This window comes from Vidua chalybeata, chromosome 24 (genome assembly GCF_026979565.1).
Source record: "Vidua chalybeata isolate OUT-0048 chromosome 24, bVidCha1 merged haplotype, whole genome shotgun sequence".
NCBI classification, from domain to species: domain Eukaryota; kingdom Metazoa; phylum Chordata; class Aves; order Passeriformes; family Viduidae; genus Vidua; species Vidua chalybeata.
Window position 1 is genome coordinate 5,054,477 of NC_071553.1, and position 26,846 is coordinate 5,081,322.

Consider the following 26,846-nt stretch of genomic DNA (forward strand, 5'->3'; position numbering starts at 1 on the left):
AACCCTGGGCAGGATTTTCAGGGCTATCAGTCCTTAGGAAATCCAGGCCGTTTCACAGAAATTCTCACTTCCCTTCCAACAGGCTCTGAAGGATTTTTCCGTGCCACATCCAGCGGCCGGAGGGTCCCACACAGCCAACCCTGGGCAGGATTTTCAGGGCTATCAGTCCTTAGGAAATCCAGGCCGTTTCACAGAAATTCTCACTTCCCTTCCAACAGGCTCTGAAGGATTTTGATTAGGTTCTCCAAGCCAAAAATGTAGCCGTGGTCCGGCCCATCGTGCGGGGTGGGGTTGGGGTTGCTCTTGGAGCCTTTGAAGGTGGTGTGGGCAAAGTCTATCATCCTCACATCCACCCTGGAGGGGTTCGTGCCGTGAGTTTTTGGGAAGGGGAGGTGCTGATCCGCGCTCTCCTTGTGCTCCTGCCCGTCGTAAATGATGAGGAGGGAGCTGGAGTAGAACCTGTAGGAGCTTTGCTTCCTGATCACCGCCAGCAGGGCCTTGAGCCGCAGGATGATGGGCTCCAGCAGGTCGGTCCTCAGCTGGTTCCCGTTGCACAGGAACTGCCGCAGGGTCTGCCGGAATCCCTCCGGAGAGAGCTTCCTCCCGTAGTATTTGTCTTTGCACAAGAAATGGCCGGTGTCTGCCTGGTAAACCTGGAAGGGAACAGAGGAACCATCCATAAAATCATCCTGAGTACTGAGGGATTCACGAATGATGCCTTAGATTTTAGCATTTTAGCATTTATATTTTAGCATATATTAGAGCATATACTATATATATATATATATAGCATATATATAGCATATATTATATTAGATTTTAGCATTTATATTTTTCAAATCCTGTGCTGCATTAGTGCATAACTCTAAACTTCATATAACTGCTTTGGTAGCTAACACTTGACACTGACACACTTTGGTCAGACAAAACAATTCCTCTGGGCCTGGAACCCAAGGACACCCTGCAGCCTCAGGCCCTGAAAAATGTAAAGAAAAGTGAGTTGGGGAGGAGCGAGCTGGGGGTCAATGACTTCATTACCTGAAGCTGTAATTGGAGAATTACCCCCTGATATGCAAATAGACCAAACTTATATCTGTCTGAAAAACTTGTGACCATCTTCAATCTAGGTGTAGCCTCTGGGAGGCTTTTGACTGCCCGAGGTGTATCTATTAATTTTAATAAATGCCCATTTTATTCTCTTAACTCTGTCTAGCCTCTGTTCTAGGTAGCTACTCCAAGGATCAATATGACCACTAAAGTTCAACTCTGCCCATATGAAGATGCCAGAGATCAGAAAAGGACATGGGTTTTGACTTTATATATTTTGCTTCATATCCTATTCTCATTACTGTCAAATTCTCCTTCAGGCAGGGTTTTGAAACCTGCTTGAGAAATAGTGAGTGAGGGAAACGTGTGGTTTGGGTTTCCAGGAGGAAGGATGGGCATTTCCAGCTGGAGAAATTTAGTTCAAAATGAACCCCTGGTTCTCACAGCTCAGTGAAAGCACAAGTGGGGCAATGTGGTGCTTTTGGGTTTTTTTTCATGCAGCAGCCAAGAGCTGAGCTGACCTTTGTGTAAAAGCAGCTTCTCAGATGGGGTGAAGGGTTCCAGCTGCTCACACAGGTGGCAGTGGCACAGAGAAAGGGTCACCCTAAATGTGCCATATTTGACACCTTCTCTGAGAGGACACAGAGCCGAGTGGCTGTGAGAATCCTTAAAATCAGAGGTTTTTTCTTAATATCTTGTTAGATATACGGTTCTGCAGCTTAGGGAGTTATTCTATCCAAGAGTTAATACACAGGCAATTGTTCTATTTGTCCCTACTTCCTACATCTCATACAACTTTTCTGCTGACAAATCTTAAGGTTACTGCTTAGCTCTAACTGCAGTTCTGCTGTTTCTGAGGCCTGCCTTTCGCAGCTTTCCCAAAACCTTCTGGTTTTAAGGATTCCCACAAGTGGCCGCTTTTTACAGCCCGTGTTTGAGGGGAAAAGAGAATAAAACCTCTTCAATTCACACCAGCCAAGAACCCCTGGAGATTCCAGCTTGGTTTCAAGGGAAGAACCAAGGGGGGACACCAACAAAAAAAAAAAAAAAGGACTTAAATTTCGAAGGGATGGAGGCTTTACCTGCATCCCACAGATGCGCACGCCCAGCGACGCCGAGGTGCTCTGCTCACACTTCTTGATGTGCCGGGCTTTCTTCTCCTCCGAGGCGTCATCCCCGTGCTGCCGAGTGCCCATCTTCAGGTCCAGGATGCAGGGGTAGCTGTACTTGGACACCACGTTCTCCAGCAGCAGAAACTCTGAGCGTGAGTTAAGGGAAACCCAATACTTTTAAATTCTAATTGCAAGAGGCCTTAAATCAAAGCAACCGCTGACACTCTCCATAACAGCTCACAACTGTAATGAGACTTTCTCAGCCAATTTCTCTGACGTGTCATTGCTATGGGCCTCTTGCTGCCAATTCCAGTTAATTTACTGTACTACAGCCCTACCAATTAAAGCCCCAACAGCTCCATTCTCCAGTGACACCGTAGCCCTGGGCTGTCACTCTGACACCTTCCCTAGGTGCTGAGCTCGCTCCGGTGGGTGGGGGAAGTTGTTAAACTCTATTACTCACATGACTGGTGGGTAATGAAGTGTAATAGGAAAATAAAAGGCGAGGCAGCTGCTAATTCCTGTATAGTTGTGTTTTTAAATGTATGCCAAGGGGATCTTTGACTTCTGCTGAGAACTCTTTATGGAAAATGGTTTGGTTTTTTTTCTTTCTTTTTTTTTTTTTTTTTAGAAGATAACAGAGACTATTCCATATTTTCCCAGAGTCTGTGCAGAGGAGGGGATGTATCCCGCTGCAATAAACCCTACACCGATTCCCAGCTGTTATCTGTAGCCAGGACTGAGCTGGAGGGGAGAGAGGAGAAAGGATACGATGAAGTTTGTTCTCATTGTGCTTGGAGGACATGCGGTTCAGGTGCTGCCGGTGACAGTGCAGCCCCCAGGGGTTGTAGCTCTTCCTTTCTGGCTGCTTCCCATTTGCATCCTCCAAAAGGGAATCTGTGTGGTACTGAAGGTCTGTCCTCAAAAGCATCTTCCCAGGGCAGCTAGACAAAGCACACAAAGGGACATGTCAGGTTTATAAGCTCCAGAGGAGAATATTCTCTTCCCTATTTTTTTTTCCTGTAGAGCCTCAAACTTGATAAGGTGGATTTTCAGGGACTCTCAAAGGAACCATATTGATCATGTCCAACCTGCAGAGATCCTTTGTTACTCCATAACAGTAATTTTCAGAAAGCCAGCTATTGCTGCCTGCCAATACTTTTTTTTCATTATAATTTAAAGTGTGCTGGCTCCCTTAAAAAGCCATTCACAGCCTCAGCTGCCAGGGATCTCTATTTATCCACCTAATGGGCACAGCACAGGCAAATGCTCCAACAATGGGAATGATTCCCAATTTGGAAGGGCTGGCTCCAAGGAGGGGAGGGAGGGAAAGATTGATGAGAAGATCTGTTCTCCTTGGGGGGTCATTCCTTGGTCTTGCTCATCCCAATTCCACCACTCCCATCACTCCAAAGGCAGCAGGAATATTCCACCTCCAGTCCCAGGTGGCCCAGGGCTGCTCTGAACCAGTTTGGGATGAAGGATGTCCTGCAGAAAAGCTCTGTGAGGCAGAGGTGCTGGGAGCACTGGGTGCCTTCCTGGGAGATCTCTCCCCTGGGATGGGGTGGGATGGGATGGCTGCCAGCAAAGGGACATTCCGTGCTCAGTGAGTGTTCTCCCTCTCCCAGAGCATGCTGTGCTCCAAGGAATGGGGTTCAGAGCAGAATTTGAGGCAGATATTTGAGCAACAACATCCCAGATCCACCTCACTCTGTCCCCACACCAGGGAAGAGCAGAACCACACACACAGGGCTTGGCTCTGCTGTTCTTCACCTTGGCTGGGTCCTGCTTTTCTCCTAAACCCACAGCTGGACCACCAAACCCACCCCAAACCCACCCCAAACCCAGCCCAAACCCAGCCCAAACCCAGCCCAAACCCAGCCCAAACCCAGCCCAAACCCAGCCCAACCCCACCCAAGTGGCAGATGCCAGCCAGGAGGATTGCAGGGAGTGACAGACCCTCACCTGTCTTTGAAGCTCTTGCTGACCTGGCTGTGGCTCCACTTGCATTTGTGCCACAGGGTGACCGCGGGGTCACCGCCGGCGCTGTCCAGGCGGCCACAGCTGTCCGGCTGGCCCAGGCCAGGGCTCGCAATCAGGGTCAGGTTGCCCAGGCTGTCCTTCTTGAGGTGCACAGACACAATGCCTGGACAGAGGGGAAAACAAACGAGACAGAGATGAGCCCGTGGGGTATCACCAAGGCCTGGCCACCACCTGGCCACCACCTGATGTTTTGGTGGCTTCTTACTGATCCCACTCTGATTTCAAGCTCAGTAAAGCATCATTAGGCTGAGACCCTGGAAAACACACTCAGGATTTTCAAGTGTTCCCCCTCTCAAAGCTCAGTTTGAAACCTGCCTCCTCTGAACCCCACATTCCTTTGTCCCCCACGCCTCCAAGCTCTGCTGTGCCTCAGAAAAGCCCAGGAGCTCCCAGGTTATTTATCACAAGGGATTTAAGTGCTTTTTAAAGACAGCACAAGGCTGGAAACACTTTTCATTGGCAAGGAGCAAAGAGAGGGTTGGGGACAAGGCATTTTCCAAGGACACCCAGCGTGCCAACTGCTTCTTTTAGTTGGAGAGCCCCAGGAGCAGGGCAGGGATGTGGCCATGGGCTGGCAGTGCTGCCCACACATTGTCATGGTTGTGCCCTTCCCCCAGCACCAAGAACCAGCTCCCAGATATCCCATGGGGGGCTGGAGTGTCACACATCCGTGTTTGTGCCCGACAGCGACCAGGACTGTGACCGGAGGTTATTTTTTTCCACCCGGAGTGCTTAAAACACCATTCTGCATTTGAACATCGCAATTTTCCCTGACTCTGACAGCAATCACAGGGCTCAAATGCCAGCCAGTCCAGCACGGATTTAGCCCAACATGAGCCCATCCCTGGCACGGGGCCGGCTGTCTGCGCGTCTCAAGTGACGGCGCAGGAATGGCCATGGATCTCACTCTGACCTTTCTGGGAAAGGCTGATAACGCCAGCCCGCTCCTGCAGCTCTGCCACGGCTCCCTGAGCCTCCTTAGAGCACAGCCTTAAGCTGCACCACAGGAAGTTTAGGTTAAATATATTAAAAAAAAAAAAATTCTTCGCTGGAAGAGTGATTGGGCACTGCAGTCTGCCCAGGGAGGTGTGTGTCGCTGTAGGCCTCCAGTCAGGGAATAATTAGCACTGACTTTATGACTGCAGAAGATTGATTAATTGCTTGATGATATCATCTTCTACTATATTTATTAAGAAACTCAGTAACCCTTACAGCCAGACTGATCCAGCTTCGACCTCATTGGTTAATCCATCTAAACACCATCCAGTGTCCAATTAAGAAATCACCCTTTGCTAAACAGGTGCAACAAGTGGAGATAAGAATTATTTCTCATTCTTTTCTCTGATCTTCCCCAGGAAAATGCCTGGGAAAGTCTGTGCCTGCTCTCTGTGGCCAGAGAGCTGCTGCCACAGTGGTGGAGTCACCGTGGCTGGATGTGTTTAGAAAATCCTGCACGTGGCACTCAGTGCCGTGGTTTAGTTGACGAGGAGGTGTTAGGTTAGGTCATGGGTTGGACTTGGTGATCTCAAAGCTCTTTTCCAGCCTGGTTCATTGTGTGATTTGGGGCTCAGGGGGCTGCCAGCTCCCAGAGAGGACAGGGACCGAGGACAGGGACCGAGGACAGGGCAGTGGGAGCAGCAGAAGCAGCACTGGAAAGAGCCCAGCTGGGGGCATGGGGAGCTGGGCTGGATCCAGCTGTGCCCAGGGCATCCTCACCGGGTCTGCTGGGCATGTGGGGAGATGATCTCAGCAGCTTAACAAACAGCTCTGCTCTCCCAAGCAAAGGTGCCAACGCCAATAAAGGTGCAAAGCCCCTTCTCTCCATTTCAAGTAGGATTCCAGCGAGCAAACACCGACCAGAGGCTTTGCCTCCTGTGCCTGCTGGGTTCTGCTGCCTCAGGGGCTTCCCCACCTGAACTGTCCCTGCAGCCACCCCGTTGGACTGGGGTGCCCATCCCTCCCCGGGTCCTGCACCCCAAAACCTTGGGTTTGGATGCTTTTCCCTCACCACAGCCATTCTGTACAATCAGCATTATTGTGAACAGGCTGGGTTAAACGGGCTGACTTCACACAGAAACGGGGGGGAAATCTACCCAGGCTGCTCTGCCAAGGGAGCTGAGGGGCTGCAAACCTTCATTAGGGGAAAAAGGAATATTTTTAGCCCTCCCAGCCCTCTGTGGTGAGCTCAGGGAGTTCCATCTTGCTCAGGCTCCAGCATTACCTTCTCCCTGAGTCCTATTCTTAAAAAATCCATATTTCTGAGAGCAAACAAATCTCCTCTCAGCCTGGATGACTGCTTCACATTTTCAGGGGATGTAGGCATGAAAAAAAAACCCAAAAAATGGAGTCTTTTGCCTAAATCAAAGCCTTTTTCATTTTAGAAAGTCACGGGGAAGCGACCAGAGCCCTCGATTGCAAACACCATAACCTTAAAAACTGTCCCAGTTCCTGCCTGCAGTCAGCAGGGCTGTGCTCATTTGCATAGTGCTGACAGGCTGGCCCCAAAAAACTTATATATAGCGTGAAAGTAAGAGTTGTTAAATATCAGCCATTAATATGAAAATTAATGGGGAGATTTTCAAAGGCGAGAACCGAGCGTTAAATTGGAAGGGAATGTGATCCTCTCCCTCCTCCCAGCTGGAAATTCAGCTCTCAAAAAACCTACAGCTCAGCATGGAAAGTGCTTTTTGTTTGCTGGAGGGATTCCACAGGGGTTTGCAGGTGTCCTGCTGTGACCTGTGTGTGGCAGACAACCCCCAGAGCTCCTCTGCTGCAGCGGGCAAACATCTCTCCAAAGCCTTTGGGTTCCTGTCTGTGCTGGCTTTTGGTGTCACTGACAGCCCAGTGCCCCTCCTGCCGCCACCAGCCACGAGCCAGAGGGTATTTCTGGGTGCTGTCACCACGCTGGAGGCATCCCAGAGGCTCTCAGGAGGTTTCATTCTGTAACTCTGGCCTCGTGGGTTTATTTTTGTGTTTACAAGCACATTCATCTACTGCCCGGGGCGCTGGGAACCTGAGCAGAACTGGGCTGGAAAACAAGCCCAGCATCCCGCTGCGAGCTCAACTGGGACCAGGCAGGGCCTTCAAAGGGGATAAAAGTCGGTCCCAAGGTCACCAAAGTGCCTGACATGGGCGAGGTGAGCAGCAAAAGCCGCGGGCTCGGGGTGAGGCTTGAGTGATATTTGATCCCCATTGTGGAGAATGCCATCGTTACACAGAATGTCACCATTGCACAGAATGTCACCATTATGTAACAGTCCCAGGGCCATTCCCACAGCCCAGAAATAGAGATGAGGTGCATGGATATGTGTGGATAGGGGATGGAGCCCTCATCATCCTCACAGGAAAGCGTTCCAGCTCTTTAATTGCCTGGCAGCAGGGCTGGGACAGCCAGGAGAGGCATAAACCTCTGAGCCCAATGCCAGATTGGAGAATTGCTTTTTAATTACCCCTCATCAGAAAATTCTCTGGGATTTGAAATAGGAGAAGAAAAGACACAAAGGTTTGAATAACCAGGGCACCCCTGGACTGGTTAAACTGGGACTGTTGAACAGCTTTATCAGCGAGGGCCCAGTGCTGCAGCACCAAACCCCAGCTCCTGCCAGAGGAAACTGCTCAGAGGAAACTTTTCTCCCTTAAGCATCTTTATAATATTGTCCCATAAATCTGCAGAGGCCCCTGACTTTCTGAGAAAGGGAGAGATTGGGCTGGCAGCACATTGGAGCCGTGGCTGACTGAGCTCTTTGCTGTAACGCCGAAGGACCAAGAGATATTTTAAGTTTTTACGTGACAACTGAGCTTCTCGCTTCCCCCAAAAGCCAGGGTCAGGAGCTTTATGAGCAGCACAAGTCTGGCAGTAAAAGCAGAAAATACTGAAGGAGTAAGAAAGAGAAGGGAGGGGAGAATGTCTTTAAAAAACGCTGGTGCTGCTCTCCCAGTGCTGCTTTCCAGGGGCTGAGAGATTCACCTGGGAAAGGGGGTCAGGGATGGGGCAGCAAGCAGAGGGACAGGCAGGAAAATCCTCTGTGCCTGGAAAGGCCTCAGCTGCAGCAGCTGGGGATGATTTCTGGGGAGCTGAGAGCTCTGTAGCTCCCCTTACCTTTGTACTGAGGCGTGAACTGCCTCATGGCCAGGGGCAGGGACTCGTAGAAGCTCAGCTCCTGCGACACCAGGGGCTTGCAGATGGTGTGCTCGTCGTAGGTCAGCATGCTGGTGTGGCCGCCCACCTGGTGCACGAAGGGCTGCAGGAGCACGGCAGCCCTGGGCTCGGCACTCTGACCCACCATGGTGCCAGGCACAGCCCGGGGGGCTCCAGCCCCCTCAGCAGCAGCACACGGAGCTGGGAAACGCCGGCTGGCACGGGCGGGGCTGGGCCAGTTTTCGCCCACTCTGGTGTTTCCCCCACGCTGGGTTTTCCTCCACGCTGGCCTTTCACTAATGGAATCTGCAAAAGAGAGGGAATGAAGGAGTTAGAGGAGAAGGGTCACCCAGCAGGGTGGGATGAGATCTGTCAGTGCCCAGGGGCTGGCAGGGAGCCCCAGCCTGACACAGAGAGTCCAGGAAAGCCCCAGTTTTGATCTGCTGGGGACAAGAGACAGCAATCGGAAGAGCTGTGAATTACAGCAGTGGCCTCGTCAAGGCAGCAGGATTAACACACTGCATCGATGCTGTGAAACACCCCCAGTTTGTCCCACAGGCCACGTTAGGGTGGTCCCAGTCCTTCCCTTGGACATTCCCTGCACAGCAGCGTTGCTGCAAAGCCCCTGCAAGTCCCCAGGCACTCCCTTGCCTTACAACACTGCTGGAGGGGTGAGCAACAATTCCTGCCCCTTCCAAAGAAACCTCAGTCTGGGACATTCCCTGCCGCTGAACACCGGAGCAGCAGCAGCAGCATTTCCTTCCCAGGGTGACACACACAGCCAGGGGGATGTGGATGTGTCACAGCAGCACCCACAGGGCTCACACCCAGCTTTCCACCCTGCACCCAGCAATGGATCCACGCCTGATTCCAGAAATTCCTCCTTGATTCTGACAGCAGCAAGTCTCAGCTCTAAAGCAGCAGTGTAGGAAAATCACGGAGCACATCGTGGTGCAGCCCCAGCAGCAGCACCCACCAGCTCCTTCCCCCATTCCTCACAGGAAACCCACGGATGGCTCGTGGACATCAGGAATTGAATCCCACAGGCACCAAGGACGACAAAAAGGAGCTGATGTTGGTGCTGGAGCAGCCTGGCTTCACACCAGAGATGGACACCCCACATCACAGACTCACAGGGATGGGGAAAAAATTATTAAGATCATAATTTGAGGATGGGTGCATGGCAGCACAGGCCCTTTCTCCCGATTGCTCCAGCTTCAGCACAACCTGTGAAGGGAGCTTTGCACCCCGTTGTTGCCAGCAGAACCCCAGTGCAGGGGACAATGATGCCTTTGCAAGACCCAGTTCTGCCAGGAAAGCCTCCAGGTGAGCAGCTGCACCCCCGGCAGCCCCACGGGACGGATGTGACCCCTCCTTGTGCAGGAGCCAGGGAACAGCAGAGGGGTGGTGGCACCTCCTGGGGGCACCTGGAGCTTCCTGTGGTGGGCGAGGGCTCTGCGGGAAGGGCCAGCACTGACCCGGGGCTGGATCATTCCCCATCCTGCAGGAAGGATCCAGAGCTCAGGAGTTGGAGCCTTCTGGGTCCCTTCCAACTGGGGATATTCTGTGATGCTCAAATCATCCCTGCCCCTCCTGCTGGGATTGACCCCCAAGGGAAAAGCACCTGGCACAGGTGCCGGCTCGGTTTCCCACCTGGAGCAGTGGGATGGAGTGGGCTGAAGGCAGGGAAGAGCCACTCCCACCTCCGAACGCTCCTTTATCTCCCCCAGGGTGGGGTTTTTCCCCTCCCATTATTCCTCCTCGGAGAGGAATTCCTGCTCTACAATTACCTTTCCCGGAGGAACAAAGCCAGGCCCCCGAGCCGAGCGCTTTCCAGCCGGGAAGAAAGCGGCTCCTCGGAGCTTTCCTGGGCGTTAATAAAAGCATTTTGTTAAGTTGTGGCAATTTTTAAAGAGGATTTTCTGCCTCAGGAGCCGCAGGTTTGTTGTGGTTTGTTTTGTGTGGCTTTGCCCCCCCTCTTCCTCCCATCCTTAAAAAGAAGGAGAAAAGCCAAAAGCAAGCGGATTTGTCATAAAACCTCTTTGGAGCAGGGAACAACACGACTTAAATCCTTTCTTGCTTCTGAGACGGTCCAAGGCTCAGACTCAGCTGCCACAACCCCCTGACAGCTCTGGCAACCTTAGCATTGCAAAGGGAGTTGGGCAAAAAAACATCCACAGTTTGATAAAGCTCCCGAATGTTTTCTCCCAAGCAAAACTCGGAGCAGGATTTGCAGTAGGAGAAGGAGGTTCTTTTCTGGGAGTTTCTGCTGGGAAGCAGCTCATCCATTCGGAGCAGATAAATGTTCCTGTGAACACTGAGCTCCCCTGAAACAAGACACTGGAAATAAATCACTTCCACTGGCTCAAGGTATCGCAAATGCCAGGAGATATTTATGTCACTAAAAATACATGGAATTACAGATAAATCAAGACCCTCCAAGAAAAACCAGAATCTGTCAGCGTTTTTCCCCCAGCTAAAGGAAAAGCAGCTCAGGTGCTGCAGGTGGAGGTGAGCCAGGAAATATCGGGGAAGGAGGATATGGAGAACATTCCTCTGCGTAGAAGAGAAATATTCCATTCTCCAGGAAAAGGATGGGGCTTTGGAGAAACCATGGAAGGTATCCCTGCTCCTGGCAGGGCTGGAGCTGGATGAGCTCTGCCCCAGTGCTGGGGACAGCGCCGCTCCCCTGGCACTGTCACCTCCCACCCTGCTCCCAGGCAGGGCCAAATCTCAAAGCAGTCTCAGTGAAACGGGTTGTTCATCCCAACTCCAAACCGAGCCAAAAGGAACTGGGCAGGTTCCATTCTCTAATCTTTGAGTGGCACCTATCCCATCCCATCCCATCCCATCCATCCATCCCATCCCATCCCATCCCAAACAGGACTCGTGTGGCCCCAAGGGGAATGCACAGCCAGGCCGAGCTGCGTCCTTGTGGCAGAAACACCCAGGAATATTAAAATGCAAAATCCCTTTAAAAACAAGAGCTCTGTGCACAGCCCTGTGCTCTCAGTGTCCCCTCGTGGCCACCTCCCTGCTCCAGGAGCATCCCAGAGCTCCAAAGTCGGGTTCCAAGCACTGCGCTGCAGATTCTTTGCTTCATTAAAAAGGCAAGATAAGCACATGGCTGAGATCTGTGTGTGCACAGCTGGGGCTCACCTGGAGCCCCAGCCAGCCCTGCTTGGAGCCCCAGAGCTGGGACCTGGTGCCACCACAGACCCAGCGCCACCACGGACCCAGTGCCACCATGGACACGGTGCCACCACAGACCCAGTGCCATCAGAGACCCAGCGCCACCATGGACACGGTGCCACCACGGACCTGGTGCCACCACAGACCCAGTGCCATCAGAGACCCAGCGCCACCACAGACCTGGTGCCACCACAGACCCAGCGCCACCACGGACCCAGCGCCACCATGGACACGGTGCCACCACAGACCCAGTGCCATCAGGGACCCAGTGCCATCAGGGACCCAGTGCCATCAGGGACCCAGCGCCACCACGGACACGGTGCCACCACAGTCTGCAGAAAAGGGCACAGCTTCCCTCACCCCCCTGCCCACTTTCTGCCCTCCACAGCACCTCCCTCCCCTCCTGCCAGCCCAATGCTTTCCAGCCATTCCACGAGCACCACGGAGAACCGAGAGCCGCCAGCTCCAGGGTCACTGCAGAGATTCCCACCGGCCCCAGGTGCCCCCGTCCCTGCTGCTCCCATCCCTTCCTGACAACATCCCACCCACCTCCAAAGCCGTGCCCATCCTGCCCCATCCCTCCTGCCCTGGGATGAGCCCGGAGCTCACCTGGGGGTGCAGGTGTGCGCCGGGGGCTGCGGCCGAGCCTCGCGGCGCTGCCTGGGCCGGGCTTCTCGCTGCTTCTCGCTGCGGCTCCAGAGGGAGGAATGAGGGAACATTTGGGCATGGCCCGACTGCGTCGGCGCTGGCAGGAGCCCGGAATGTCCAGCTGACATTCCAGCAGGGCTGTGCTAGGGAGGAACAGCCTGGCTGGGACAGGGAAGCGGCCGCGTGCGAGGGCTCGGAACAGAACGAGAGGAGCCGGCCGCGCGCTCCGGCTGTCTTGGGAAATCGGCTCTCCAGGAAAACAGCTGGGGATTTGTCCATCTGTTTTCCACGGAACTCCCCCCTCAGCTCGGGTTTGTCACCTCCCTGCAGAATGGGCTGACACTGGGAGAGGGATGGGGCTTCCCAGAGCACGCAAAGCACCGGGAAGAACAGCGCAGGGAGATGGGGAAGGAGAGGCACAGGGAGGTGACAGGGGCTCCAAACCCCCCTTCATGGCAAAGGAAGGGTGTGGGCAAAGGGGGGAAGGCCGAGGTTTGTCCAAAGCTGGTCAGGACATGAGTGGATCCAGAGCTCCAGCCCTGCCAACGGGAAGAGAGACACATCAGAGCTGGGAGCGTGATGGGAATGGAAAAGTCCCAGGGAGCTTCCTGCCAGGGCCACGCTGTCCCCTGCAGCCACTCCTCAAGGACAGCGTGTCCCCCCAGGCCTTACTGTCCTGTGCAGCGAGTGCCAAGGGCTCCTGCCAGCCCCTGCACCCCAAAAAAATGGGATCCGTGTGTTTTTTAGGGAATCACAAGGAACACCCAGCCTGGGCAGCACCCAGGACAAGGAGGGGACAATGCCCACTCTCACCCCCAGGCCCCAGCAGGAACTTGAGGACTTCAGCACAGCCATGCCCAGGCCTGGGGCCCCCAGGGATGCCATGGGGGAAATGCTGGGGGAAAAAACCTCACAGCCGGGCTAAGGATCCGTGTCTGTGGAAATTCCCACTAAGTGGAGGGGAGGACCCAGGCTCGGGAGGAGCAGAGGGACGGAACTGATGGTGAGGGCAGAGGCTGAGATGAAAGACAAGGATGAAAGAAAGACCCAGATTCCCAAGGCCTGGCTTCCCAGCTCCCCTGGATCTTTCCAGGAGAACTGGCCCCGTGCCCTGACTCCGTGCCCATCAATAAGGTGCAGCATCAGCTGTCGTGTCAGAACAGGAAAAACATCCCGTGGGAAGGGCTCTAAATGGAAGCAGGAAAGGAAAAGATGAAGAGCTGGGTTCATTTCAGAGCCCTCGCTGGGCCACATTTGAACCACTGACAGGGAGGGGATGCAGCAGCTCCCGTGGATGAGTTATTTATAGAAATGTGGTTCATTACAGAAATTTACTTTGCTAGAAAGTGGGAAAGGGCCCTCAGCAGCTCTGGTTGGCAGTGGGGGCTGGGAGGGGAGCAGGGCAGGGGGGCAGAACCTGCTTTTCCCAGGAAAACTGCCAGAATTCCCAGTCCAGTCTGGCGTGGAATGGGGCTGCTCCAGCCTGGAGAGAGGAGATGGAACGGGGGACACGCTGGGGGTGACACTCAGAGCCACCATTTCCTAACCTGGAACAGATTCCAGCTGGAACTCAGCAACCTGACCTGGGTAAAAGCATCCCACCAGGAATGTGGGGCCTGAGGAGAATCAGCCTTGCACCAATTCCTTCCCTTTTGTTCCCAAATCTCAGCAACAACTGCAGCCAGAGAGGAGCCACCCCCTTCCTGTGCCACTGGAAATCCCCTTTGTCACCCAGAGCTACAGGATGAGCTGAATCCATCCAAACTGAGTCACCCCTTTCCCCAGAAGTCACAGTGGTGGGGAACCACTCCTGCCACACCCCAGAGAAGCTGGAACTCGACTTGATCCAAGCAAAAGCACTTGGGACAGTCGGTGATGTCTCAGCACAAATAAAAGTAGTAAATTATTGGTAATAAATTTATTTTTTGATACTGATTTTTTTACAGAGCTAAATGGAACATAGAAACAGCACCAAGCCATTGAAGTTTGTTCTACAAAACCAGGTTTAATACAAAAGGATGACAGCAATGCCTGACTCTGAGCTTCTGGACGGTTAAAAAAGCTCACCCAAACCCCACCAAGAGTTTAAAAAGGTTTAAGAACAGAGGCACCGGTGTTTGAGAGAATTTCTCTGGCAGCAGTGATGATCTTGATACATGTGGGAAGAATCAAGTTTGCCTTTATTCCCACTTTATTGCAGTGCAAGGGGCTGGTCCTGGCCTAGAAGAGCTCTTGAGTCTCCTGCCCAAACACCCACACCCAAAAATTTGGTAAAGAGCCACCTCCATGCAGGATATTCCCCATTTAATGGGAAAGATCTCCTGGTTTTGCTCCTGGAGAGCTCTGCTCCAGCCACGTGGGGAGAGGTGCAGGCTCTGCCAGGTGAGCAGGCACAAGGAACACACCTGGAGTGGCATCACCTGCCCAGGGCTGTGCCCTGAGCCAGCCCAGAGCCTGGGACAGGAGCAATCCGAGCATCCAGCCCCAGGATGTCCTCAAGGAGAGCAACATCCAGGGGCTACAGGGCTCAAATCACTGCTGGCCTCACCCTGTGACTCCTCCTGCCCGAGGCCAGCAAAGGATTTGGGTCCTGCAGCCCCAGCAGCTGCTGCAGAGCCCTGGGAAGAGCAGAGCAGCAGCTCCTCTGCCGAGCCTCAACTGCCACGCACTGGTGCCACTTCCTGGGAAAGAAACATTCCTTCACTGGACAGAAAGAGAAGCTGAAGTAACCAAGTGATTACAGACATGAGATAGGATGCAGCAGGGCTGGGACAGAGCCAGGCTGCCCCTGGGGCCCCTGGGGGCTGCAAGAACAGCGACAGTCCCAGAGCTGGCACCTCCCTGCTCTGACACGAACACAGACACTGCAGCTGCCCAGCTCAAACATCAACACTGAGCCCTCAGAGCCCTCCCAAAGCTGCTCTGTAACAGCCACGGAGCAGTCCTGGGCTGCAGCCACAGGAAAGCACCTTTAGAAGCTTCCTATATCCTTTATTTTCCACCCAAATTCCCCCCCACGCCCCCCAAAAAATAATAAAAGCACACAGACTGCAGACTTAAAAGTGTAACAGGATCACAGACTCTCCTCCACCACCCCCAGCCCAGCCCAAACCACCAAGGCACGTCAGGCTCCCCCCTCTCTCCAGGCCCACCTTCACCCAATTCCCCCTCTCCCCAGTTTTGGATGGATGAAGCCAACATAAAACATTTTCCTTGCTGGGAAGCAGCAAATGCTTCCTCACTGTCTCTGCACTGATAAAAACAAACGCAAACAAAGACACGCCTGCAACTGCCACCCTAATGTTTCCATGGGAAATGTTATCTTTCAGTACATTCCCTGATGGACTCTGCCACCAGTTGGCCTTTGCAGAACTGAGGTCAAATTTTGCACCCCCAGGCTCTGGCAGAGCCCCCCAGCCCTCGAGAGGGGCGTGCAGTTGTTCTTTGTAGGTTGTTGTTTGCTTGCCACAGGAGCCAGGTCTCTGTGGAAGGCTCACTTTGGTGCAATCCCAGCTTCCCACCAGCTCAAGCCCATCTTCTTTCCAAGCCAGCATTGCCCTGAACGTGTGTGTGTGTGTGTGTGTTGGGAGAGTTTCAGCAGTGAGAGCAAACAGAGCCATGCAAGCCCAACCCTGGGCCAGGCCCTGCTCCCCCCAGCAGCAGCGAGGGCCCTGAGGCCTGCACAGGGTCCGTGTCCCACCCGGCTCCACGGCTGCTCCTCCTGCTGCCCTCAGTGCTCCGAGTCCGACAGGTACGAGGGCTGAGTCCATCTCCACACCAGCATGTCCTCCCCTGCCACCCTGTGGGATTCTGTCTGGATCCGGGACTCGTTGGAGGCCAGGAAATCCACGGCTCTCTCCCACACCCGCTTCATCTTTTTTCTGCAAGGAACAGCAAGAAAATAAACAAGAATCCCAAGCTGGTTGTGCTTCTGTGCCTACAGCAACTGTGCCTGTGGATCTGGCTGCCTGCTGTTCCCTGTGCAGGCAGAAAAGGGCATCAAACAAACCCTGGGTTAGAGATTTCAGACCAGGGCATGGCCACACAAATCCTGCCTGGGGGGAAGATGAGAGGCTCTGTCAGTGCCCTGAATTTCTGCCTCAATTTGTGCTGCAAAGGGACTCGATGAGCAAATCACCCTCCCCCATCCTGCACACAGAGATCTCAGCCAGGGGAACACCCTGGTGTTCACCCCAGCTTTGGATCCAGCTGTCCTGAGCATCTCACACCCAGGGATGGCTCAAACAGCTGCAGTCATCCCTTGTAGGAAAAGGAATCCTGTTTCTGGTACAGAGGGAGGATGTTTAACACTTCACAGGAGGACAAAGCAGCTCCATTTAACCAAAACACAAGAAATAACCCTACAGAAATGGAGCAAAGCACGAAGATCCAGCCCTGCAGCCTTTCAGCCCCACCACCCACAAAGCAATGACCTCAACCACAATTCCTGACTGAGAAAGCCCCACAACCAACCTGAGAAAGCCCCACACCCAACCTGAGAAAGCCCTAAACCAAATAATCTCACTCCAGCTCCCTTCCCAGCTGGTCCCTTTCCAGGCACACAATCACTGCACAGGAGCCCCAATATCCTGTTCAGCTCATGGGAACTGTTCTGGTCTGGAGAGCCAGGTAGGATGGCTGGGAAAGGGGACAGCACCAGACACCCAGCAGATGAAGCAGAGGACACCTGATGCTCCAGGTCCAAGCAAACCAAACCCAGGTACTGCTGGACAGGACAAGGACAACACGCCTGTGGCACTGCACCAAGTACCAGCCCTGGGGCTGGCACACTGATCTGCACCAGCCTGAGCCATGCCCAAGCCTTTCCCCACCCAAAGGCTCCAGCCTCGTCCTGCAGAGCAGCTCCAGGGATGCATTTTGGAGCTGTGCTGAATCCCATCCTGCTGCTTCCAGCCCTCCTGAGTGCCCAGAGCAGCTCACCTGCTCTGAGGAGGGATCAGGCTGTCCCGGACGTGGAAGATGCCAACGTAGGGGTAACGCTCCAAATTCCGCTCCCATTCCTTGTAGTGGTCCTGGACAACAGCTGGAGGACAGGAGGACACAGCAGTGAGGGCTCAACCCTGCAGGAGCAGAGCAGGGCTCCCTGTGCTCCCACAGCTCCTACCTATGATCTTCTTCACCATCTCATACATGGCTTGTTCCTCCTCCTCCATCTTCCGCCAGCGATACCGGAGGTAGAGCAGGATGCCCCAAAGGGTTATCAGACCTGGGAGAATAAAAACAAAGGGGATTCAGGAATGACAGCTGTGTGCTTGCTGGATGCAGTTTTAGCTCTCACACTGTGACCCAGGCCTGCTTGGAACTGAATCCCAGTGATTCCTTTTGTTCCCCAGAGCAGCTGCACCCCAAAAACCCCTTGGTGCTGCCCCCCCCCCCCCCCCGGAGCACAGGAGCACCTGTGGATGTGGGAGGAGGTGGTGGGAAAGCCTCAGCACGGAGCTGCCCTCACGAAAGAAACCTCAGCACAACCACAGGGCCCCAGGTCTGCAAATCCCAGAGGAAGCTTTGCCAAAGGCCTTCCCCACAAGGATCCCTCTGGAAGACTGTCAGGTTTCACTGCTCCATGGAGAGCTGCTGGATAGGGAAATAAAGCCTGGGGCTCCAGTGGCAGCCCAAAATGAAGGAGATGTGTATGGAAGGTTTAGCAGTTACAGTGCCCCCAGTAGGACTTCAGTGTCTTGCAATAAACAGAACTGTCCCTTGTCACCCCCTCCCTGTCAGGTTGGATTAGAAACTCCTGCAGTCACACAGCTCTCGTTATCACCTCGCTGGGTAAAACCCCTGTCTCAGCTGAGGCGTGAGAGACTATTCCAATAAAACCTCCAACCCTGAAATGCTACAAGTCATTATTAAAGAGGCTGGACGACTTGGGAGCTTAGAGCAAGAAAAAAAGAAAAACTGACTCCTTAAGGTAAGTTAACACACTTATTCTGCAGCCCATAATAATGGGCACTTGAGGAAAACCCAGAGAGCTCATCAGCTGCCTGATTTAAAGCAACTTTTAAGCACTCACAGCACAAGAGGAGGGCTGTGGGTCTCCTGTGCTGCCAGAACAAAGGTTAATTAGACATTAACTCATCAGCAGATTTATTTCACCTCTGTTAGGTGTTTCCTACAGCTGAGGAATGTGTGATCACAAGGCTTCATCCCTGCAGCTGAGCCCCAAGAGCCACTTACTCCAGAAGAACAGGAAGAGGTTCGTGATGGCCGTGACCACGGCCCGGCGGAAGCGGCAGCCCAGCCCCATCTGGGGGTGAGCAGATTCCAGGCAGAACACTTCCTCCACGCTGGAAACAGGCTCCGACAGGTCCCTGCCTTTCAACCTGATGGGAAGAGGAAGAAAATCTCACTGAAGACAGCAGGCTGCAACTGCAGCCTTAAATCAAGACTGCGGATATAGCTGCTCGCAGGAAATGCCCCCACACCCAGGCACAGCCTCCTGCCAGAACATTTGGGCACTGGCTGCTTAGCCAGGGATGGATGTGGCTCCAGGAAGGCAGCAAGGGCTGCAGCTCCCACTGGCATGCTGAGTATCCTCTGACAGCCCCTCTCAGCCAGCACAAGATTGAACTCGGAATTGGATTCCCACCTCCCAGCACAGAGATGGAAACGTTCCCTGAGTCAGAGCCACTGCTCAGCCCCAGCATTGGGAGCTGGGGGACCCAGGCTGGGAGCAGGAGCAGCTCAAAGAGTGACAGAGCACCAGCACAGAGCCCTGCAGAGCCCTCAGCTCCCCTCCCTGCAGTGCTGCTGCTCCCAAGCCCAAGCTCACTCCACACCGAGCCATTCCCAGAGCACAGAGGCACCGAGGGGTCCAAGGGACAGCCAGCAGATCCAGGGGAACTGGAACAAAGGGGATTGTATATTTTTAAGCTCCTAATTATGAACAGCCTGTTAGACAAAGAGGTTGCTCAATTTACAGGTGCTCAGCTGACAAACTGCAGAGAGCTCGGCCGGTTCTGAGTTCAGCAGGAGCTGCACACACACGGTTGTTTCCCACCCCCTTGTCTTATTTACAACCCAAATTCCATGAAAATATTTAAAACATGCAGCAGAATCACCCAGTGCAAAGCTCATTTTCAGTCCTGCCTCTCAGACTAGCAACTAAAAAATAATCTCATGTAGCTAAAAATGCCAGGGGCAGGGTTTTGGGGATGCTGCCATGCCGGCTCCGGGGAAGCGGAGCTGTTTGGGGACCAGCCAGCAGAGCTGCTAATTAACAAAATAAAAAGTGGGAGGATATTGTATCCCACAGCTTCTGACTGGAAATGTGCTGGAGTATAAAAATACAAAATTTGAAAACTCTGCATCCCAGCCCACCTACAAATCCAGCCCTGCCCCGTCCTGGGAATTTGCACAGCCCAGGAATCAAAGCAGCAGATGCCGTCTGATCCATGGATCACAGCAGCAGCTGCAGGAATATTTAAGAGCAAATGGAGCAGTGGGAATTCCAACAAGCTTGCCCACCAACCCCAGCACCACAACTGCTGCAATTCACTTCATCAGAGACACATTTAGCAACGTGAAAATGCAAACAACTGTTAAGGCTTTTAGAGTTAGAGCAGACTGGAGGCAGCCCACGCTTCCCAGAGGAAGGTGATGATGGCTGCTGACTCTGGGAAAAGTGACCACGTGGGCAAGTTAAGGAAGAGCTGTAGGCACAGGAGCATGGGCAGGACCAGGACCACGCCACAGGAGGCACAACACAACCACTGATGGCCACAAGCAGCCCTGACCTCCCACTTCCATCTCACCTGCAACACATCCCTGGACACTGTCCCACAGTACAAGCCTGGGCTGTACTTTTCCTTTGGAAGTTTGGCCAGCAAGCTCAGCCACAGCCAATCCCAGCCCAACGAGCTCTGGGAGCTGAAGGGCACCACGGACCCTGTCAAATTCCACCCCAGCCAACACCCAGATCCCCAGCTTTGACACAGTGGGCTCCTGCCCACCCAATTCCCAAATCCCTGCTGCTCTGCAGTATCAGCAGATCCCTAACTTTGACACAGGGGGTTTCTGCTCACCAAATTCCCAAATCCTTGTTGCTGTTCAGTATCCAGTGCAGGGCAGCTTCAAACTTCTGTGAGGAGCAGCCAGTTACATTCTGTGCAAAGGAAGCCATAAGATTAGCCCTCCATTCATTTAAAATACTGACCAGCATGATTTCATTACAGCAGTGGGGCAATTCTTTCCATAGGGGCTGTCCCCAGGTTAATTCTTATCAGGATTCTGCAAACTGGAGGGAGGAGAACTAAGCCTGAAGGTCTGCCTGGCCTAAAGTCTTCTGACTGGGGAGATGATGCATGAAGCACTCTGTGAAATAACACCATCCCAGACTGTTAGGGCTAACCACTAAATACAACATAATCTTACTGACAGGTTACCAGGAAAGAAATGGAATGCTGGATCAGAGCAGTCTGTCTACTGACACTCTGCAGTAGAGAAAAATCCTTCTTCTGCCCAGCCCTCAATCCAGGGAAATTTCTGGTTGCACAAGACTGATGGCTCCAGTGAAACAACAAACCATTAAGATTTACAGGGGGTGAATCAGAGACGGAGGAGAAAATGATTTTCAAAAGAACTGCTGAGAACAGGACTGGCCAAAGGGGAAGTGAGAGATATGGGAGAGAATCAAAGCAGGATGAGGAAGCAAAATGGATGGTGAATTGTTTTAGTGTCTATAATTTATTGCTTTATAAGAGACTAAGCACTGGGTTGTAACAAAGCTGCTCAGAGCCCACTCACCATCACGTGATCCTTCACCTCACTAACCCAAATGCATTTGCTTTTTAGGTTCTCAGGGTTTCCACATTCAAAATTACCTGGTAAGAGAAGTCAAACAGAAAAACCATGTTTGTAAAAAAAGCCCTTGAACAGCTCAGAACCAGGCTCTGAACGCACACCAAGAAATGCTCTCCTTTCCAATCAGCCCCAGCCCTGAGCAAAATGATTCCAGGGTGAGATTTATACTGCAGGCAGATCAGATGACCATTAATAAAATGCTCAGCCACTGCACAGAGGTTGGATAAGGGCAATCAAACCTCTCACTTCAGAGCTGCTGCTGGATAAGGGCAATCAGAGCTGACACTTCAGAGCTGCTGAACACACAGTGAGAGTGAAAGTATTGCTCCTGCCTCTTGCAGAGCACAGAACCACAGCTGCCACCAGGTATCAGGTGTGGAGCTAATGATTAGTGTTCAAAATGCCTCCAAGGAGCTGAAATCACAGCTCTGCCTCCAACCCAGGCAGAGAAGTGCTGGCAAGGCACTAAATCCTCCAAATCTTGCCTCACCAAGTTGGCTAAACAAATGTGCTAAGTAAATCTGGTGGAAAGCCGAAGTCAGATTTGAAAAGATTTAGGAATTCTGTGCAGCTTCAGTATCCAAAGGCTTCAGCCTTGAGGTCTGAAATGCAGAAAATGGAACTGAAACCCTTCTACTGATTACCACTGCTGTGGATCTTGCTGAACAAGTCTCTGCTCATACAGTGGATTTCTAGCAGCCTACTCCATCCCAAAATACAGTAATGGGCTGGATTTACTCCTGGAGTAGGGACTGTGCTGGGTCAGCTCCTCATCTCAGAGAGCCTGTCCCACTCTGTGGTGAGGAAAAGAAGAGGCACTCACACATCTGCTGCCACATTTCAGCAGAAATGACAATTTCTTAGGACACTTCATGTGTAAGAACACATCAGTTTACACTCCTGCCTCTATCCTGATGACAATTTCAAGCTGTTGGTAGAAAAGAATAACAAACCCAACCAATCCTACCTGAAACTCCCAACACTTCAAGTACAAACAAGGCCCACCCACCCAGGCAGGGTGACAGGAGTGAATTAGGCACTCAGAAGAAAAATAAACCCACCTTCCCCTGTTTTCCTATTCCCTGCCTGCCTCAGAAGTCCTCAGAGGGAACTGCCTGTTCCATAAACCCCTCCAGAGTGGGACAGAAGGGAGCAGGAGCTGGGAGAGGCAGCTCCTGCAGGCTCAGCAGGGGTGGGGATGTGCTGGCACTCACCTGCCTGCACGGACAGGTAATTGTAGAGCTCGTGCAGCACAGCCATGGTCACATCCTTGTGCTTGGCCTGGCAGAACTGCAGGGCACAGACAGGGACAGGGACACACATCAGCAGTGGCATGGGGACAGTGGGAGTGCAGCTCCAGACAGAACCACAGCACTGGAGTCTGGCTCAGTCCTGCACCACCAGCTCCAGCCAAATCTCCTGCACAGGGGAACATTCCAGGCACAAGTGACCCTGAGCATCTTCTGGAAGTCCCTGCCCAGAGGAACTGGGTGAGTTTTAATTTCCCTTCCAGCCCAAACCAGACTGGGGTTCTGTGAAGTGCCACCAACCCCCAGCCCAGCCTGCAGCACCAGCCTTGGACCCACCACAGATGGATGCATCACCTCCACAACTTCCCACACACCAGAACTCAGAATCCAACAGGAAACCTTCTCCCTCCTAATCATGGAATGTTTGGGTTGGAAGGGACCTTTAAAGTTCACCCAGTTCCACCCCTGACACCTTCCCCTATCCCAGGCTGCTCCAAGCCCTGTCCAACCTGGCCTTGGGCACTCCTGGGGATGGGGCAGCCACAGCTTCTCTGGGAATTCCATTTATTCCCAATTCCCCACCCAAACCAGCACATGGAATCCTGGAATGGTGTGGGTTGGAAAGGATCAGCCAATCCCTTGGGCAGGGACACCTGCCACTGTCCCAGGTTGCCATTTTATCCATTTAGTGGATATTATCCACTACACAATCCTGGCCTTGGGCACTAGCAGGGATGGGGCAGCCCCAGCTTTTCCAAAAATCCATCCTGACAGAGGGAGCAGGGCTGTGCAGCCACTCCACAGTGGAGCTCAGGGAATTAGCTGGATTAAATCCTGCACTGTTAAAGCTGAAAACAGCTTTATTGCAAGCCAATACCACTGCTGGTACAACTGTTAAAAAATAAATTGATTCACATAATTGGGAATTTAAATTTTTATCTTTCAGAGTCTCATACACACTCCTAACTTAATCTGGCCCATTAATTCCAACTCATCAAGTCCCAATTTTTCTGTAAAATGATAGAACTAATCATTTTACAGTGATACTGTTATGGGTGGAATAGACTACCTGGAATAATCAGTGTTCTGTGAGAGCTCACAAGATTGAGGAAAAATAAATAAATGCTTACATCATCCGTTCTTTTGTCACAATCCACAGGCAAGAGATTAACTAGGAGAGAGAAGAGGGTGAGTTAGCTGGCTGCAAACAAGAGCTTTGATCAAGAAAATAATTATCTTTTTAAAAGCAGGCTCAACTTAAAGCCTGGTTCTGCTGCTGTTCATCTCCCCCTGCACAGATGCACAGAGCCCCTCCAGGAGCTGCTTTGGGAGCAGCCCTGAGGAAGAACACACCAATGATGGAGCTGATGAATGTGTTCAGCTGGGGAGTGAAAAGTGGGGCCGGATGTTTTAACAGCTCCTGTTTGAGGAGAAGCTTCATGCTGATGTTTACCCTCCAGTGCTGGCTCTTGCCGCCCACCAGGGTCACCTGAAATATCCCAGCACAGCCAGGGAGGGAAATGAACCCCCCTGGAGGGCTGACTGCAGCTCTGGGCTCTGCAGGGCTTGAACAGCACCTGTGGCACAGCTCAAACCTGGGTGCATTCCTGCCTCCAGAGCTCCTGTCACTGCTGAAACAGGACAATCCAGTGACAATGGGCAGCTTTATCCTGGCTTGGGGAATGCAGCAGCTTTCCTAGCCCACACCAAGGGCACAGTGTGCCCAGGCTCAGGACCAGCACCTTCCCAAAACAGCCCCCAAACCCTTCTTTGTTCAGCTCAAAGCCTGAAGTATCCCCATTTCCAACTGTTCCAGCTGGGGAACTCTGCCTTAAAAGCCAGTTGCTGGGGAAACTCCTTTTCATTTCTCACGGAAGAGAGAGACACTCTGCCACACCTGAAGTGCTGAATTGATCTGCTGCACTTCCCTCTAGGACAGAACAAAGGCTGGGAAGGGCAGTGCTGGCAGAGGGAACATCAAAAACACACCCCAGGTACTACACAGACCTCGTGTCACGCCATAAAATCCATCCTTGGCCCAGCAGGAATGGCACTCCACATAAACCCCGTGGTTCTGAGGGACTGAAGGCCAAACTCGTTTGGAAAAAGCAAACTTTTGATTGGCTTCCCATGACTAACAAGGTTCCCCAAAGGAAGGGGGAGATGGGAAAAGGGACAGAAACAGAGATGTCAGCTTATGGCAATGAGAATGACAAATGTGATGGGAATGGAAGCAATAAAGAGAAAGCAGGAAGGCAGGTGAGGAATAACGTTGAAATGAAAATTAAACCAGTGCACGTACAGCTCTCCTCTCTCCCGTCCAACCAGCCTGACCCAGCCATCTTCACCACGAGGATGCCCAGAAAAATCAGGAGCAGCACCAAGCTGGCGAGGCAGAGGAACTGGGACAGGTAATACTCCAGGCCTTTCCCCTTTCCCTCCGGCTGCTGCCTCGGCGCTGAGCGCAGCAGGGCGGCGCGCGGGGTCACTCCGTGCCCCCCATCGCTGGCTGCCCGCCAGGGGAAGCGCCGGATCAGCCCCCCAGCCCTGCTGCCCGCATCCCGCTCTGCCTCCTTCCCTACGCTGGAAGCCAGGTCCTCCTTCCCTCTCCTGAACAGGCTGCTGAACCTCCCGGGGGCCGCCGAGGAGCCCCACTGGCTGCTGGGGGTCACCTCGCTCTCCCGTCTCCACCAGCTGTCGGAGGAGAGCCCCCTCCTCTCCCCCGGCGTGTCCAAGGCAGCCCGGGAGCTCTGCGCCCCAGTTCCCCCTCCCGATGTCCACCAATGGCTCCTGGACTTCTCCTCGCTGGGAAGGGGTTTGGAGGAGCCCCAGTAGGGTGTGGAGCTCAGCCCCCCAACCTCATCCAAGCCCGAGCCAGCCCGGCTGCCGAGCCCCCCGCTGCTCTCTGCTGAGGGGCTCCACTGGGATGTGGAGTTTGACCCTCGGAACCTGTCCAGGGTGGGTCTCAGGCCACTGCTGAGCCCCCCGCTCCTCTCCGAGGCGTCCCACCGCAGCGAGGAGCCCCGAAACCCATCCAGCCCCTGGCTGAGCCCCCGGCCGTGCTCTGCGGCATCTCTGGATGTCTCCCAATGGGACGCAGAGCTCAGCGCCCCGGCCCTGTCCGCCCCGAGGCCCCCGCTCCTCTCGATGGACGTGTACCACTGCGAGGGGGAGCTGAGCCCCCCGTGCCCGGCCAGGGATGCCCCCAGCCCACCGCCACCTCTCTCCACAGTCGTCCCCCACTGCTCCGAAGGGCTCAGCCTCCCGAGGCCGTCCCGGGAGGGGCCGCCCTCAACCCTGATGCCTCCGGCCCGGCCCGGCGGGGACCCCCGGGGGTCCCCCCAGGCCTGCCCGCCGCTCTCTCCCGACGCCCCCCAGCGGGGCGCGGGCGGCCGCCCCACTTTCTCCTCCTCTTCCTCCTCCTCGTCCTCCTCCTCCTCACTCTCACGGGCGGCCCCGCCGGTGAAGCCGGAGCGCTGCCGCGAGGGCGAGGCCTGCGGCGGCCTTGCGGAGGAGCGGCCCGGGCTGGGCGGCGCGGCGCGGCCGCTGCGCCGGTCCGCCGCCACTTCGGCCCGCAGGCAGCCCAGCTTCTTGATGTAGACCTTGCGGGTGGTGGCGGTGATGGGCCCCGGGCGGTAGCCGAGCGCCAGCAGCTCCTTGCGGAGCTCCGCGTCCGTCAGCTCCGCCATGGCCGCGCCAGGCCCCGCCGGAAGCGCCCCGCGGGCGGGAAGCGACGCCGCCATCTTGGGAGGGGCCCCTGGCGCCGCCATGTTGGGAAGGGCACGGGGCGTGTGGGGAAAGGGCGCGGGGGCGGGCGCCATCTTGAGAAGGTCAAGGGGGCGCGGGCTCCGTGTCCTGAGGGAGCAGCAGATCCCGCTCCGGGCTGCTCCCTCAGGACCGGGGAAAAGCGGAAGAAATGGGGAAAGCAAAAGGCGAAAGCTGCCTCATCTGCGGGACGAGCCGGTGTCGATGATGGGTTGTCCTCCCTCGCTGTGTGGGGCTGCTCCTGTGTGGGAGTGAGCTCCCGCCTCACTCACCCCGATGTTCTGACACTTTTAGGGCCATTCTCCTAAAAAACGTCCCTTTCTCAGCCAGCTGCCACCCCCACACGCGTTTCCATTATCGCTGCCCAGTTGCTGAGCTCTGCCAGAACCTCAGGCAGGACCAGGATCCAGATCCATGAAATATTTCCCGAGAAGGGGTGTCCCTCCACACCCCACACCTAAAACAGCAAACCCAAGCGTTGACTTGTAAATTTATTTTGGCACAGCTGTGATGCACGGTAATTGCTTTTTCCTGCTGCCGCCGCTAAAGAAAGCGATGAAAGCGGGTGAAATACGGTGGCATCATTTCGGAATTTAATTAAAGGTAATGGAGCAGCGGTGCTGAAGGTGCTGAGGGCTGGCTGTGTGCCGCGGGTTTGGTGATGGATGTGTGACACTGGGGTGGGGGACACGCTGTGGTCCCTCGGGAATGGCACCTGTGGGGAGAAGGAGGCTCCAGTGGAGCACGAAGCGGAAAGAGCTGAGCTCTGCCTTCCCGACATAAATCACAGAATCCCAGAGTCAGTGAGGCTGGGAAATCCCTAAAACA

At 53.9% G+C, this 26,846-nt stretch overlaps 2 protein-coding genes across 2 annotated transcripts; both read right to left on the reverse strand.

Moving 5' to 3' along the window:
- Positions 1–115: 115 nt before the first annotated feature.
- IP6K3 (inositol hexakisphosphate kinase 3) lies at positions 116–12,240 on the reverse strand. Its single transcript, XM_053963666.1, has 6 exons — positions 12,142–12,240; positions 8,302–8,646; positions 4,125–4,305; positions 2,931–3,103; positions 2,130–2,305; positions 116–653 (listed from the first exon to the last, which is right to left on the reverse strand). The coding sequence occupies exons 2-6, from the start codon at positions 8,486–8,488 to the stop codon at positions 201–203; spliced, it is 1,170 nt and encodes a 389-aa protein (XP_053819641.1). The 5' UTR covers positions 8,489–8,646; positions 12,142–12,240; the 3' UTR covers positions 116–200.
- A 1,843-nt stretch (positions 12,241–14,083) lies between these two features.
- On the reverse strand, positions 14,084–25,963 carry LEMD2 (LEM domain nuclear envelope protein 2). Its single transcript, XM_053963665.1, has 9 exons — positions 24,556–25,963; positions 23,384–23,424; positions 22,218–22,293; positions 20,947–21,023; positions 20,226–20,305; positions 18,379–18,524; positions 17,306–17,407; positions 17,122–17,224; positions 14,084–16,061 (listed from the first exon to the last, which is right to left on the reverse strand). Exons 1-9 carry the CDS (start codon positions 25,940–25,942, stop codon positions 15,911–15,913), a joined length of 2,163 nt encoding a protein of 720 aa, XP_053819640.1. The 5' UTR covers positions 25,943–25,963; the 3' UTR covers positions 14,084–15,910.
- Between the last annotated feature and the right edge of the window lie 883 nt (positions 25,964–26,846).